The sequence below is a fragment of the Alexandromys fortis genome, unplaced genomic scaffold (genome assembly GCF_014885135.2).
Source record: "Alexandromys fortis isolate MF-2015 unplaced genomic scaffold, M_Fortis_MF-2015_v1.1 scaffold_146, whole genome shotgun sequence".
Classification (NCBI taxonomy): domain Eukaryota; kingdom Metazoa; phylum Chordata; class Mammalia; order Rodentia; family Cricetidae; genus Alexandromys; species Alexandromys fortis.
Window position 1 is genome coordinate 998,633 of NW_026068042.1, and position 15,639 is coordinate 1,014,271.

The 15,639-nt window shown below is 48.7% G+C and overlaps 1 protein-coding gene across 2 annotated transcripts in view; it reads right to left on the reverse strand.

Annotated features, from left to right (window-relative positions):
* Positions 1–503: 503 nt before the first annotated feature.
* Positions 504–15,639, reverse strand: part of Bcl7c (BAF chromatin remodeling complex subunit BCL7C) — a 35,238-nt gene continuing 20,102 nt past the window's right edge. The window contains exons 6-7 of one of the 2 annotated variants that reach the window (XM_050165872.1): positions 6,165–6,306; positions 504–1,374 (exon numbers count right to left, since the gene is read on the reverse strand). In XM_050165872.1, the coding sequence (XP_050021829.1) occupies positions 1,325–1,374; positions 6,165–6,306 (192 nt within the window). In that variant the 3' untranslated portion in view covers positions 504–1,324. Of the gene's footprint in view, positions 6,307–15,639 lie in introns of both variants that reach the window. The other variant, XM_050165871.1, reaches the window with a different exon arrangement.

Sequence of the window (15,639 nt, forward strand, 5' to 3'; positions counted from 1 at the left end):
TCGGTACCCCTCACAGAGGAACACCTCAACAGCCCCAGAATCCTTAGTTCCTTGACTAGTTCACTCTGACATGGCACTCAGGGTGGGATGAGACACAAATTGAATCCCGCCAGGTCATCATTTCATTGAAGTCGGGATAAAATGATAGGGTTTTGTTTTATGTGTATGGGTGTTTTGCGTTCATGTACGTCTGTGCAGTGTGCTGTGCCCTCCAAGACCAGAAGAGGGCATCAGATCCCCTGGAACTAAAGTTACTGTGAGTTGCCATGTAGGTTCTGAGAATGGACCTGGGTTCTCTCGAAGAGAAACCAGTGCTCTTAGCCACTAAGTCAACTCTCCAGCCCTAAAGACAAATTTTGAAAAATTATATTGCTAGCTGAGCGTGGTGGCACACGCCTTTAAACCCAACACTCGAGAGGCCAGCCTGGTCTACAAAGCGAGTTCCAGGTCAGTCAGAGCTACATAGTGAGACCCTGTCTTGAAAAAAAACATGTAGACCAGGCTGTGGTGGTGCATGCCTTTAATCCCAGCTCTTGGGATGCAGAGGCGGGCAGATCTCTGTGAATTTGAGGCCAGCCAGAGCTACACACAGTGAAATCCTGTCACGAAACTGCCCCCCACCCCTGCCAAAGAGAGAGAGAGAGAGTGAGGGAGAGAGAGAGAGAGAGAGAGAGAGAGAGAGAGAGAGAGAGAGAGAGAGAAATGTAGTTTGCATGCCTTTGATTCCAGCTCACGGGAGACAGGCACATTAGTTCAAGTTTACATAACAAGCTCAAGGACATCCAGGGCTACAGAGAGACACTGTCTCAAAAAAATTTTTTTTGAATATCACCAGAGGAACAGATAGATGTTGTGTGCCTTCACTGGGACGCTGAGGAAGGACAATCACTTACACATTCTCCCAACCATGAATGCATAGCACATACACAGTAACAAAGAAACAGCAGACAGACCCAAAAGGAGAAATTGTCTATTCAAACAAAGGAAAGAAAGTCTATGCCACATTAAAAGATACAAGCAAGAAACCACAACGTATGCTCCACAGCGTTCGTAGACTTGATTTTGTCCTAGAGGGGAGACGCTAATAAAGGTGACTAGAGAGAGCCACTAACGAACAAGGAGAGCTTGAGCCACCGTCTGAGCAGCGAGAAGTTCAGGGAAGCGAGCGAGGCGTTAGCAAACAGCCACTGTATTGTGAGTGTGAACAGACATGGTGTATGTAACTTACTCTCCGAGTTCAGACTACAAGGTACGAGGACACAGTACAGGTAGACGCCGGGGATAAGTCAAGCCGAACAAAACGCTTACACTGGGGAGTTCGCCGTCAAAGTATGCAGACTTCGTCTGTACCGCTCTCGTGACTTTCCGGGAATTCTGAAATTGTTTCCAAATCAGACTTTAACACCAACACGGTCTGTAAGGTCTATGACATCATCCCCACTGAGGCTCAGTTCAGCCACAAGGACAGCATTGCTGCTTCCCAACACAGCAAGCGCTTCCTCCCTTTGAGGGTCTATTATTGCCTTTACATAGAACTCCCTTCTCCATACTGCGGGCCCACATTGGCGCTGTCTTGACACACCCCATCTCTATGTCCTAGGCTTTCACAGTACCCTGAACTCTCCACGTACTTCACAGGTTACAGGGTTACTGTGTTTGTTTTTGAGACAGAGGCTTATGCAGCCCAGGCTGGCCTCTAACTTGATAAGTATCCAAAGTTAACCTTGAACTCCTGATCCTCCTACCTCTACCTCCCAAAGGGCTAGCATTATAGGCGTGTGCCACCATGCCAGGCTAAGGATTGGTATTCAGGAAGAACTGGATGCCAGCCTATCTTCCCCAGTTGCCTGGAGGCTCCCTGAAGCCAGGGTTTGGGTCTGTTCTGCTCACGAGTGTATTTCCTGCACTAGCTACTGAAGCTGGCACGGCCGTGGGCACCAAGTAACCAGCTAGGTGATGAGAGGGCAAATCCCACTCTCTAAGTTCAGCTCCAAGCTATTGGCAACTCTCAGCCCTGCCCTTAACCCTTAGTCCCAAGAGTTTGATCAAGAGGCGCTGACGTTGAAGGAGCCCTGAATTGACTGCCCACTTGCCAAGTCAGCTTGAAACTGAAGGGCTGGGGTTAAAGAATGGGAACTCATGAGGGGCGTGTGGAGGGAATGACGCTGGAGTGAGCTGGGAGCCCAGATGCCCAGAAGGCAAGGAGCTGAGTGCAACTGTGTTCGGAGAGGCAGTCTGGTGAATGAGAGCACCCTCATGGTTTGTTAAAGAAAGTCTAAGGGTGGCACCCGGAGGATCCTGACTTACAGGGAAAGGAGGAGGAGGAGTGAAAGCAAGATCAGGAGTTGCTGCTAGGCCAGGAGGAGAGGGTGCTTAGACACAGCACTAACTCCTTCCTTGCTCGGGATCAGCGGTGTGATGCTGGTGGGTGCAGGAAGCTCAGTGCCGGTGAAAGGCCTGGATCCTGTCCTGACAGAGCATGCGTGAGCATGGCACTCCCATCTCTAATCTGAGGGTTTACTGTGTGAAGCTACTACCAGGATCGTGGGACGTCGTCTTCAGAGGGCCCTCGGAGCTGCTTTGGTCTGCACTCTGCACTCGCGGGAGGAGGCTGCTGGCTTCCAGCCAATGGAAACAGTTCCTAAACGTGCACCCAGCCACCTCTCACCGATTCCCACACGGTCCTTTCTGCAATTTCGAGTCCTATTTAAAAGCACACTGTGGATGCATCCACGGAACACTGTTCTTCGGTCAAAACCTTTAACCAAGAAGAGGATCTTTGTTTGGTTGGTTTTGGTTTGTTTGTTTGTTTATATTTTTCCTGAGGTGCTAGATATGAAATCTATGTCCCTTGCTCACGCTGGGCAAACACTTCTCTCCTTTAGCCCCTCAGCTAGCATCCTTCTTAAAACTGAACCTGTTTTCTCCCTGTCCCCAAGGGTTACGACGTACGCACTGGACTGCCCACTTGACTGGAGCAACCCTCACCCGAGGGAGGGCATGCGCACCTGTTCTCTGGCTGCCCAGACTGGCCCCTCCCCTTCAGCCCGGCCACACCGTCTGGCCAGAAGCATGCCCGTCCCTCTCCTTGGGCATTCTGTTGACATCTGGCATAACTTCCTATCTCCCCATCTCCAGAGGGAAGACTGGCAAGTTACTGTCACCTCATAGCTTAGACAGCGTCCTCAGCATTCTCTGCCGCCCTTCATCCTCACAACCGGCCCGGTGAGGTAGATAAGTGGGTAACGACTACCCTGGCCCACGTGGATCAAGCGTGTACAGCCTACGCAGTTCATACGTGACCTCACTTAAACTTACCACAGCCCTATGAAATAGATCCACGTCCCCATTTTACAGAAGGGAAAAATCCAGTGGTTAGAACTTGCCCCAAATCAAAGAGGTAGGAAGCCCTGAAGCTAGAGTTTGAACAGCAGCCTGCCTGACCCTAAAGCCATGCTGGTAACCTTTCCACAATGTTACCTTACAAAATCAAGAATATTCCTTCCTAGATATGAGTCTACCCACTAAACTGAAGCTGGGCGGTAAGTAGTTCAGCCAAGGCCTCACAGCCGGGGACAGGTGGAGCTGGGGTGTTCCACTCCATGGAGTTTCGAAGCCTGGGCTTCATAAGGACCAGCACACTTGCTCATCATGGCTGCCCAGCCCACAGGACTGTTTCTGTTCAGAATTCCTTGTTGACACTCTTTGGGAAACCTGGGAGGGGTTGTTTTTTGTTTTGCTTTGTTTTAATCTCAAAACCAATCAGTAAATAAATTGCGGGGAAAAGAGAACATATTGTAACTAGCTGTCCTCTAACAACCAACGCTGCATCAGGTCAAAGAGCAGGAACCGGAAACACTAACATGGAGTTTAGGTGGCTATCCTCGGAATCTGGGTTGCTGCTGCCCGGTCCACTCTTCTGTGACCCTGCTCTTGATGATGACTCTCACAAGTAAGATAAACATGAATGTGCTCACATGCATAGGACAGTTTCTGCAAATCCTAAGATGCTCTGAGAAATTATATATTTGTAACTAAGCTTTTGTATCAGCAATTTCAACTCATGATTGTGGCTACTATGAATCTAACTGGATCTGTAAACATCGTGTTATTCAGATACTACCCAGTGCCACACACTGGCAGTTTCCACCTTTAGAATATTTAAGGCTTAGAGCTCTTCTTTGTTTTTTTTTTTTTGTTTTTGTTTTTGTTTTTTGTTTTTTTTTTTTTTTGAGACAGGGTTTCTCTGTGTAGCCCTGGCTGTCCTGGAACTAGCTCTGTAGACCAGGTTGGCCTCAAACTCAGAAAGACCCGCCTGCCTCTGCCTTCCTCTGCTGAGGACTAAAGTCGTGCGCCCCCGCCATGGCCAGCAAGCTCTTTTAAACTGCTACTGACTGCGAGCATCTTAGTCTTTAAAGTACAGAGAGTTCGAAAAAAAATACAAAGGATGATTTTTCTGGATCTCCCCAGAATTCCTAGTTTTCATTTCTAATTCCTGAAAATTAGTATCTGTTGGAAATTTGAAAACTTCTGCCCCATTGGAAATTCAGAAGTCTTAACTAATAAATCTTTACTTTTTGAAGTTCCCCAGGATAGCACAAGCCACTTTTGGTGGCTTCTGGGAAGCCTCCACATGGGAGTGGGGCCTGGGATGACCTTCCTGCAGCATTAGGACTCTAAAGAGGTCACCCAGGGGCCTGGGGGCTGAGCTGGAATCTCAGGCCTTACCATATATTTCTATAGCATCTCCATTACGGACACAAAATTCTTTCCTCTCACAGGGCATCTGCTCTTTTTATTATTAAAAAAAAAATGTCCTGAGTTGGGTGTAGTGTTACGCACCTTGAGTCCCAGCACTCAGGAGGCAAAGGCTGCATAGTGAGACAGAAAAAAATAAATAAATAAAAAATATTTTTTTAAATGTTAAAAGTCCTATAGAATTTCCACTGAGAAAAATGAGTGCTCCATAAATGAATGCCTTAACCTCACAGCTTCAGCCCCAGAGCAAGCCCAATGTGAGAAGTGGTGTACCAGCAGGGCCTGGGGGCAGGCAGGGAGCTGTTGGAATGCTGGTTCTGCCACAGGCAGGCTGTGTGACTTAGGGCAAGCTCTTCAACCGCCTGTCTATGTAGTTTCCATATCTGTAAAATGTAAACTAACAGGATCTATGACACTGGAATATTGTACTAAATAATTCCCACAACTGCAGTCTGTAGTAGAGGAAGCCCTCAACAAGTGGGAGCCATTTCCTGGCACGGCAGGCCCACTACGTTGTTAAGTCAGGAGGCAAGAGGTTGATAGAAGCCCTTGGAGCCACTCAGATGGCTCGTTTGTCATGGGTTTCTCAAAACGGGTCGTTTCCAGGTAGGTTTGGCAGGCTCAGGGCTGGACCACAAGTTTCCATCCATCCCTGGATTTGGGTCCTCCAGCAGGAGGTGGTGGCCTGGTCTGAGAGGTCACTAGATCGCTCATGTGTGCCCCTTGCCTGACAGGCAAGGTTGGCATGTGTCTTCTTGAGCCAAAGGTTAATCGGCAGGCCTAGCGTCCACAGGCCTGTGAGGGAGGGGAGGCTGCCGGGTGCTTGCCGGAGCTGTACGGTCTATACACGGGTATGCTCCCACACAAGCATGGATTTGGACACCATTCGCAGACTGCAAACTAGCACCTAGCACCTACTGCCCAATGCTTCAGACACTGCTGGCTGCTCACCAGGGTAGATCCTGTGGTTCCGAAGGTCGAATGTGCCACCTTGGGGGCCATGCCTGGCCCGCTGGCGGATGGCTGCCCCGGTGCTTGAAGAGGTGGCCAAGTCGACCCGGGGTCCATCCTTTTGTATACTCAAGTTGCTTCTAGGCATCACCCAGCGGCGTCCTTAGGCGCTAGTTGTCTGTGACCTGCCCCAAGCCCCACAGTTTGGGACCCACAACAAGCAAGATGGATCCAGATTTAGGGTTAGGGACAGGCGGAGGACTGGCTGCCTACCTCCAAGTACGCACAGCAGGCATCCACCTCTGAAGCTCTCTGCACCCTGAAGCGGTGCAAGGAGGTGAGTGGATCCTGGGGCAGCTAAAGAAGACCTAAGGGCCTCACCTTGCGGGATGGGCCCGCTCACCTCCCCTTCCCCTGTGGGATCGTCCTGGGCGCCCTCTGGGCCTTGCTCCCACCTCCTGGAGCTCTGGTGTCTGGCACTGTGGAAGCAGACCGGACGTTTGTCCGGAGTCCTCTCCTGGGCAGAAGCCTCCTGAGGGGCTCTGTTTTCAAGCCTTTCTCTTGGAGGGCTCTCCTTGTTATCCTCACTCCAGAGTCCTGCAAGGAGAGAAGAAAACACCGATAGTCGCTCTTCTCCTTACCCTGCACAAAGCCAGAAAGACAATAGGAGAACTAACAGAGAAAGCAGAAAGAGAATACAACTGGAGCCTGTGTTTGTGTGTGTGCATGTTCGTGTGTGTGCACATGTTCACATGTGTGTAAGCATGTTCATGTGCGTGCATGTTTTTGTGTGTGCATGTTTGTGTGTGTGCACGCATGTTTGTGTATGCAGGCGCAGGAGGAGAGGAGGCCAAGGTGGACCCTTGGGTGTCTTCCTCAATCACCCTACACCTTATTTTGAAACAGGATCTCTCACTGAACCTGCAGCCCCCAGACCGGGTTAGTCTGGCTCCAGTAAGTCCCTGGCTCCACCTGTCCCCACCTCCTCAGCAGCACTTACATACAAACTTGCACCAACAGTCTGGCTTTTTTAAATAAAAAGCCAGGCATGATTGTGCATGCCTGTAATCTCAGTACTTGGGGCGCAGAGGCAGGTAGATCTCTGTGAGTTCGAGGCCAGCCTGGTCTACAGAGTGAGTTCCAGAACAGCCAAGTTACACTGAGAGTTCCTGTCTCAAAAGTAAAGCAAACATAATAATAATAAAAAAAAATCTCACTTATTTGTTTTGTGTGAATGGAGAGGAGTGAAGGCACGTGTGTGAAAATTGGAGGACAATGAGATGAAGGGTGCCTCCTCTCACCGCAAGAATCCCAGGGCACCCTACCAACTAAACCTAAGTTCTATATTCTGACAGAAGACAGAAGTGCAAGGACAGCCTGGTTAGAGAGGTGAAGGAGCGGTTTCTGCAATCAGACACTTTGGGCTGAGTCTTAGGCCTGGCACTTCTCGCTCTGCAGTCCTGGACAGCGGCACACATTGGTCCAGTCTCAGCTTGCTCAGCTGTAAGACGGGAGGAATGGAAGCAGCCGCAGGGTGGAGGGCGAGTCCACAGATCTTCGGGAAGGCAGAGAGGGGTTACCTTAAAACATTTTCCACCTGTCAACCTTGGCTGTCCTGTTTCCTCCCCTCAACGAACACCACTAATACTATCTATCAGAAGTCAACAGGAGCCGAGAGCGGGTAGCTGATTCAGTTCCTTGAGACAGAAAGAATACAGATGCGTCTGCAGCATCCTGCTGACACAGAAAGCGGAAGCATTTCAAGGATGCTCTGCTCAGTGCAACAACACAAAGATAAAGATGGTCATTAATTATGGTCACTGTCCCTACAGTTCTCAACCTGGGAAGCTTAAAAAATTACTGAGCTCCAAATCCTGAAAGAACAGTCCTGGGTTCAATGAGGGACCTCATCCACAATACTTCAAGAGCATCCGGGGCCGAGGATGTCGCCCACGGCAGAGGGCTTGTCTGGCACACTGAGGCTCAGTTCCATTCCCAGCCCTGCCAGAAAAAGAAAGAACTAAAGTTCAATAAGAAAATCAAACACCCTAATTAAAAATGGCAAAAGGCGGGGCTAGAGAGATGACTCAGTGGTTAAGTGCACTGACTGCTCCTTCAGAGGACCCGGGTTCAATTCCCAGCACCCACTTGACAGCTCAGGACCGTCTGTAACTCCAGTTCCAGAGGACCCGACATCCATGGCAAAACAATCACCACACATAGCAAAAATAAACTTTAAAAAAATGGCAAAAGGCTTATATGATGTCCTCAAAAGCATAGGAGGCCAGGCATGGTGGCACACACCTTTGATCCCAGCACTCAGAAGGAAGAGGTAGGCAGGTCTTTGTGAGCTCGAGAACAGCCTGGTTTACAGAGCGAGTTCCAGGACAGCTGGGGCTACAGAGAAACCCTGTCTTGAAAAAAAAAAAAAAGAAAGAAAAAAAACCCCAACAATTAAAAAGAAAAAAATTATAAATTTAAAAAATCTTTTCAAATTATGATATGAGATATGACTTAGTGTCTGTGAATCACTAACTAGTAAAGTTCAGGTGTAAGTTCACAGGATTCCATACGCTATACCACCTTTGTGTGTTTCAAGTTTTGTCTTTAAGATAGATCTTGTATATTCCAGGCTGACCTTACAACACTACGTAGCTAAGGATGACCTTGAACTCCTGATCGCGCCTCCTACCTCCTGAGTGCTGGACCGAGGAGCATGCCCTACCTCTTGGGGTTACAAAGCTTTTTTTAAAAAAAAAAAAAAAAGCCTCTGCCTTCTAGAAATAAAGGTATATGCCGCCACGCCCAGTTTTTAAAACTTGCAAAATATTTTCGTGTGTGTGTGCATACCATGTGCCTGTGGGGGCCCGAAGAGGGTGTAGGATCCCTTGGAACTGGAATCACAGGCTTGTGAAGCACCTTACGTGGGTGCTGGGAACCAAACTCAGGTCCTCTTGCAGACCAGCACGCTCAACCACTGAGTCAACGCTCTGGCCTCACAAGACAGTTGTTTGAAAGCCACACAAAACCGGGAGTTCAGAGCATGTGTTGCTCTTGTAGTGGACCTGGGGATCAACACCAGCACCCGCATGGTGGCTTACAGTCATCTGTAACTCCAGTTCCAGGGGACCCCACCTGCTCCGGTGTCTGTGCACATCAGGAATGAACACGGTGCGCTTATTGTATATTCGAACAAAACATTCATACATATGAATAAATAAATCTTTTTAAAAACATACAAATTAGGCTAGGTATGGTGGCACACGCCTTTAATCACAGCGCTCTGAGAGGCAGGCACAGGTGGATCTTTGCAGTTCCAGATCAGTCAAGGCCACAGAGTAAGATCACGTCTCAAGATGAGTAAACATTACAGATCTGTGCACACCAACTGAGGAGCCGGCGGAGGTCTCTAGAGGCTGTAACAGCTGTGTTCTGTGCTGGGTCTTCCTCCGTATTTTCTTCCTCTGTATTTGTCTGTGCCTCAGCTCTATCAAGGGTTGGGGCAAGTGAGCTTCCTTAGTGTTGCAGCAGCATTCTGAGGATGTGCCCCCACCCTGAGAGCCCTGTCCCCTGGGACAAAGCCACTGTCTAAGAACCACCGCAAAGAGAGTTCAAAGGTGTAATTAAGGTGCCATTTTTAATCCTGGCATCAAATTTCTACATCAGGTGTCATGGAGGTGCAGAGGGTCCCCTCCCTGCTATCCAGCTTACATTGGCCAAAAGCTGCTACGCAGGCTGCTGAGGGGTAAACGCTGCCAAGACTCACCCAGCACTGAACCCTGCAGTAGTAACTGAGCATGTTCTGATCGGCCATTAGGCCTGCTCTGCAGGAGCGGTTCAAAGCTGGTCAAAAGCCCATTGCTAGGGCGATCACAGGCGCTGGGGATGGGGCGCACCTGCTGTTGTTTTGCTAAATAAATGGACTTGCCATTGCATCTTACAAACTGCACTGTAAATACTTATGTTTATACCCAGACATTTCTGATGCTCTCTTGCTCTTAACTTTAGTCATAGAAGCTTCTGTTTCTAGTAGTGGTAGTGGTTAAGGCAGAGACACAACTGGTCAGAGTGCAGAGTATAAGTTCCTGTGAGTGAGCAGCTGAGAATAAATCACTTGTATTAATTTCCATCAAACCTCAAGAACCACTGTGGTGGGGGGGGAGGGATAAACGCAAGCACTCCCTGATGGAGGAAGACCTAGAAAATGCGGGCATCTGCACATGGCATGGATGATGCACACGTGAACGCACACCAGCTGTAGCTACCTGCACAAGATCAAGCCAATAAAATCCCAGCATGGTGCCAGGGGGCAGGGCATACTCCAGCATGGTGCCAGGGGGTGGGGCGTGCTTCAGCATGGTGCCAGGGGGCGGGAGCACACACCTTTAATCCCAGAGGGAGGCAGAGGTAGGTGAGGAGGATCTCTGAGCTCCAGGCCAGCCTGGACTACAGAGTGAGTTCCAGGACAGCCAGGGCTACAGAAACCCTGTCTCAAAACCCAGTAAATAAAAAGATAAGTACCATTCCAGCATGGCTGGGAGAGGTGGACAAACTATTGGCAGCTCATGGCTGATAAGGGACAGTCATTCTCTGAGGACATGGCTGCCCGTAGGTTGTTCATGCCTCAGTGGATGGTCACACCCATGTCTGTATGGGCCGCACTACCTGAACTCGGGGTCGTTAGTAAGAAAATAAATAAATAAACATGAAGTTGGAGGGTTATGGGTGGGGCACAAGGAGGAGCTGGGGGATTGGGGCACAAGGAGGTGGTGGGTGGGTGTGACTTATGACCGATACACACTGCATATTCGCATGAAACAGGCATATCCCTTGAGCTCAGGACTTGGGTGCCGACTTAAGCAACATAACAAGATCCTGCCTCAAAAACCAAACTGAGGCTAGAGATGGCTCAGAAGTTAAGAATATTTTCTTCAGAAACTTGAAGACCAGAGAATGCAATTTTCAAAGGATACATACATACATACACACACACACAAAAGTCTGCCTCTGCTTCTGAAGCACTGGGGATTAAAGGTGTGCACTCCAGGGGCTGGAGAGATGACTCAGTGGTTAGGAGCACTGACGGATCTTCCAGAGGACCTGGGTTCAATTCTTAGCACCCACATGGCAACTCAACTCACAGCTGTCTATAACTCCAGTTCCAGGGGACCCAACACCCTCACCCAGAAACACATGAGGGCAAACCACCAGCGCACATACAAACAAACAAACAAACAAGCAAACAAATAAAAGCCTAGCTTCTGGCAGTCCAGTAAACAGCGAGAGAAAACACACGCACTGCTTCACCACACAGCAGCTCAGCTGGAGAGAACACAGCTGCCTCAGTCCTAAGACTCCCTGTTGTTCAGAGGGAAGTCCAAAGGCCTCCTCCTGACTGACTGAGGAAACCAGGACGGCTGGGGGGGGAGGAATGACACTTCTTCATACCTATCTTGCCTTCATTTCTCCCCTAAAAGGGGATTCTATTTCCGTTCTGCCCTGTTTTCCCAAGTTCCAAGGTTTGCGAGGGGAGACCTGTGAGAAACAGATGGCTGGGGGTGCAGGAAGGGGGTGGTTAGGACTCCTTTAGCCTTCCCCCAAAACAACAAGCCAACACCGACTCTCAACACAAGCAGCCTCGGGGAAGCCAGCTAAGTTGCTCTCTTTCCGGGACATGGAGGGGAGCTGCACATGCTGGCCCTCCCACAGAAAGTGCTCCTTGTCCCCGAAGCCCCGTGGGCAAGGCTGCTCTTGGTCCTGCAGTAGGATAATGTCTGCAAATCTGTTCAGTTCTCATTGTCGGGGACTGAACAGAACCTTCCCCTCAGACTCACATGTTGAAGTCCTAACTCCTAGTATTTCAGATAATTTGGATAGAGGGTCTTTAATAATTGACAACTGAATTAAAAAGTCTTTAGGGTCAGCTCTAATCCTACATGATTGCTGAGGAAATCTGCACACAGAGCACGCCAAGGCAGACCGTGGGAAGATGTGAGAGAACAGCTAAGGAGAGAGCCTCTGAAGAAACCAACATGCTCAGACCTTTCTCAGACGTCTAGTCTTCAGAGCTGTGCAGGGCACTTCAGACGGAAGCCCTCTGAGGCCTCTGGGTTGGCACCGTGAGCTCCAATGGTACTAGGTATAGCTGGTTGGCCTCTACACTCTCCTGACAGTTTCAAGTTGAGTATGGCGTGAAGGCCGTGGGACTCAGTACAGCTATGAGAAGCATAAGGAAAGAGAGCGTTGCCTTGGGGTAGAAAAGCTAGTCCTTTCCAAACTCCATGGAGGAGGCTCCAATAAACGATTTTCTAATGCTAACCAACGTGCTGGAATTATATATAAATAGGTTTGTTGGCAGATATTCATTTGTTAGCAGACATAACAGGAGAAAACACTGCCAACTTTAGATCTAACTTTGGCTGTAAGAATCCTCTAGAACATCTCACAGACGGAACAACCAGCCATACAGGCTTGTACACACTACAGTGTTCTTAGACCTTTGGGCAAGTTCCATGTTAGGGGTCTTACAGCTCTATATGGTTGACCCCTCCAGTGTTTCATATGGTTATTGGGGCTGTGCCATTGGCAAAGGCAGGCAAGCTGCAAAGATGGCGTTCAAAGGCTTCAGCTGAAAGAAACGACCTGCTGTGACAGAGCGCAAGAAGTTGCAGGGGTGACTGACATCACAGGGTGACTGACATCACAGGGGTGAGGTTAAAGACGGAGCTCTTGAACGAGAGCTCAGCTGGGCTGGTGAGATAACTGAAGGAATGCTATGGGATACTGTATCACACTAGTGATTGTGACTGTGTTGCTGATTTACCTTACCTGCCTGAAATACCTAATTGGTTTAATAAGAGCTGAATGGCCAATAGCTAGGCATGAGAGCAGTGGCGGGACTTCTGGGCAGAGATAGGAATTCTGGGATGAAAAGAGGCAGAGACGCCAGCAGGACACCGAGGAAGTCAGACGTACAATATGGAGGAGGGGTAACAAGCCACATGGCAGAATGTAGATGACTAGGAACAGGTTAATTTAAGTTATAAGAGCCAGTTGGGGAACAGCCTAAGCTAAAGGCTGAGCATTTATAATTAACAAAAAGTCTCTGTGTTGTTATATGGGAGCTGGTGGTCCCAAAAGAAAGTCTGACAACAAAGGAAGACATACATCGCCTCTAAAGCTGTAAGGAAGGAGGCAGAGAAAAGTGACAGAATCTGTAACAAAAGACGAAGGAGGTGATGACATTTTCAGCATCTACCTTCACCATTCTGTGGCCGCCCCTCATAACAGTTTTGTACCATGAATTACACATCCCCGCTAACCAATTTATGAAATGTTTGTCTTATAAACAACAACAAAAATAAGTTTCTGCTATAGAAGCCACTAAACTGTGTGTGGTACTTTGTCCTAACAACCCTACCAGAGTGAGAAGTTAGTCCACTGGAAATGACAAGACTGTCCTGAGCCACCTGCCTGTGTTGAAACAACCTCATTTCCTATTCTGGCTACTAAGAAGCAATAAAGTGAGGAAAAAAATAAAAGCCAGGGCCAGAGTCGGTGGGCAAAGGTGCTTGCCACCAAGCCTATGGACCTGAGTTCAATCCTGGGACCCACACAGTAGACGGAGAGAAACACCTCCCTTAAGCTGTCCTCTGATCTTCATACAACAATGTGGTAAACACACATGCACACAATCGTAATTTAAAAAAAAAATTAACAGACTTTAGTGGTTGGGTTTTTGATGCTGTGACAAAATTCCTGAGAAAAACAACTTAAAAGAAGAAAAGCTTAGCTGGGCGGTGGTGTCACAGTCCTTTAATGCCACCACTGAGGAGGCAGAGGCAGGGGGATCTCTGAGTTCGAGGCCAGCCTGGTCTACAGAGGGAGCTCCACGACAGCCAGGGCTACACAGAGAAATGCTGTCTTAATGAAGATGAGGATGAGGAGGAAGAAACAACGTTTATTGTCTCACAGTCGACAGTCACTGTCACTATTGTTCCTGGATTTGTCTTGAGTCAGAGTGTCATGGAAGGGTACACGGTACGGAGGCACAGACCTGCTAACCTCATCTCACGGTGGGCAGGGAACAGAAAAGATAACCTCTGACAGTCAGTGACTCGGCCTTCCAGCTGGACCCACCCCAGAGTCCACTCCAAAGCAGGGCGCGTCTCCAGGCCAGGCTAGAATACACAGCGGGCACTTCATATGCAGATGACAAGGGCTGTGACACACAGGGGCTGCTCTGTGCTCTGGTTAGAGTCCCTCACAGCTCATGGTTTGAGCAATTGGTCCCCAGCCAGCGGCACTATTTGGGAGGCTACGGATCCTTTGGACATGAGGTCTGGTTGGCTATCACAGGCCTCCAAAGACAAGCTTTCAAGAATATCCGGCCTCCAGCCTAGCTCTGCTTCCTTTCCTTTCCTTTCCTTTCCTTTCCTTTCCTTTCCTTTCCTTTCCTTTCCTTTCCTTTCCTTTCTTTCTCTCTCTTTCTTTGGTTCTCTCTCTCCCTCCTTCTCCCCTTCCCTCCCTCCCTCTTTCTTTCTTTTTGGGTTTATTGAGACAGGGCTTCTCTGTAGCTTTGGAGCCTGTCCTGTGGAACTCACTCTGTAGACCAGGCTGGCTTCAAACTCAGAGATCCGCCTGCCTCTGCCTCCCGAGCGCTGGGATTAAACCGGGTTAAAGGCGTGCAGCGCCACTGCCCGGCTAGCTCTGCTTTCCTGACCTACGGACATGTGAAAAGCCTTTGCTGCAAGCATCTCCTGCCATCAGCTTTGCCACACTCCCACACTCGCCACCAGGTCGGACTGAAACCGTGAGCAGGGACAATGCCTCCCTAAGCTGCTTCTGTCGGTACTATTTCAGCAACTAGCAACAAGGAAGTAGCGAAAGACCAAGCCAATCTCAGGGTGATAATGGCTCCAGCTGACATTAAGTTAAGGGCTATCATTATAAAATGGGCTTGGGGTTGGTGCTGCAGAGATGGCTCAGTGGTTAAGAGCTCTTATTCCTATTCCAGAGGACATGGGTTTGGTTCCCAGCTCCTATATAGTAGCTCACAACTGCCTGCAACTCCAATTCCAAGAGACCTAAGACCCTCTTCTGGCCACCAAAGGCACAAGGCACACACATAACGACAAAAAGTTTATATACAAAAAATAAAATACATGAATATTTTTAAAGGAGAGAGCATTGGAGAGATGGCTCAGCAGTTAGGAGCATTGGCTGCTCTTTCAGGGGAACTGAGTTCCATTCCCAACACCCACATGGTCACTCACAACCATCTGTAACTCTAACTCCAGGAAGCCTCATCTTCTCATCTCCACAAGAAAGTGGTACACAGACATACATGCAGGCACAACAGTCATATACATAAAATCAAACGATAATTTTAAAAACTCTTGAATTGGTAACATACAATCAATCCCAGTACTGGGGAGGCAGAGGCAGGAGCATCTCTGAGATCAAGTACAGCCTGGTCTACAGAGTGAGACTCTGTCTCAAAAATAAATAAATAAATAAATGAATAAATCTTTTGACTCTGAGATGAGTCCTTCCACTGGCCTGGCTAGAGGCAAGCACCATCGTTTGCACAGACACTGAGTCTCAACGGGCCAGGTCACAAGTGCCAAACAGAACAGCACGGACTGCAGCGTGGGCTTGTTTCGGAGCCTTGACAAGCTCTGGTCCCTATGGGTAACTCCACGGGTGATATCCAGTATGTTACCTCTGATATACAAATAGGCCTCCGAGAATCAGGTCTTTTTTTAGGGGGAGTAACCATGTGAGATGCAGCTTGACTCTGACATTAGAGGGCTCATGTTCACAAATATAAAACTGCCTACTCCACAAGTATGAGCCCTGGGATTCTGCAGGGCACAGGTTTTCCTTTTGTAACCAAGGACGGCTTGAAACCCTTCTTTTGACTGATAT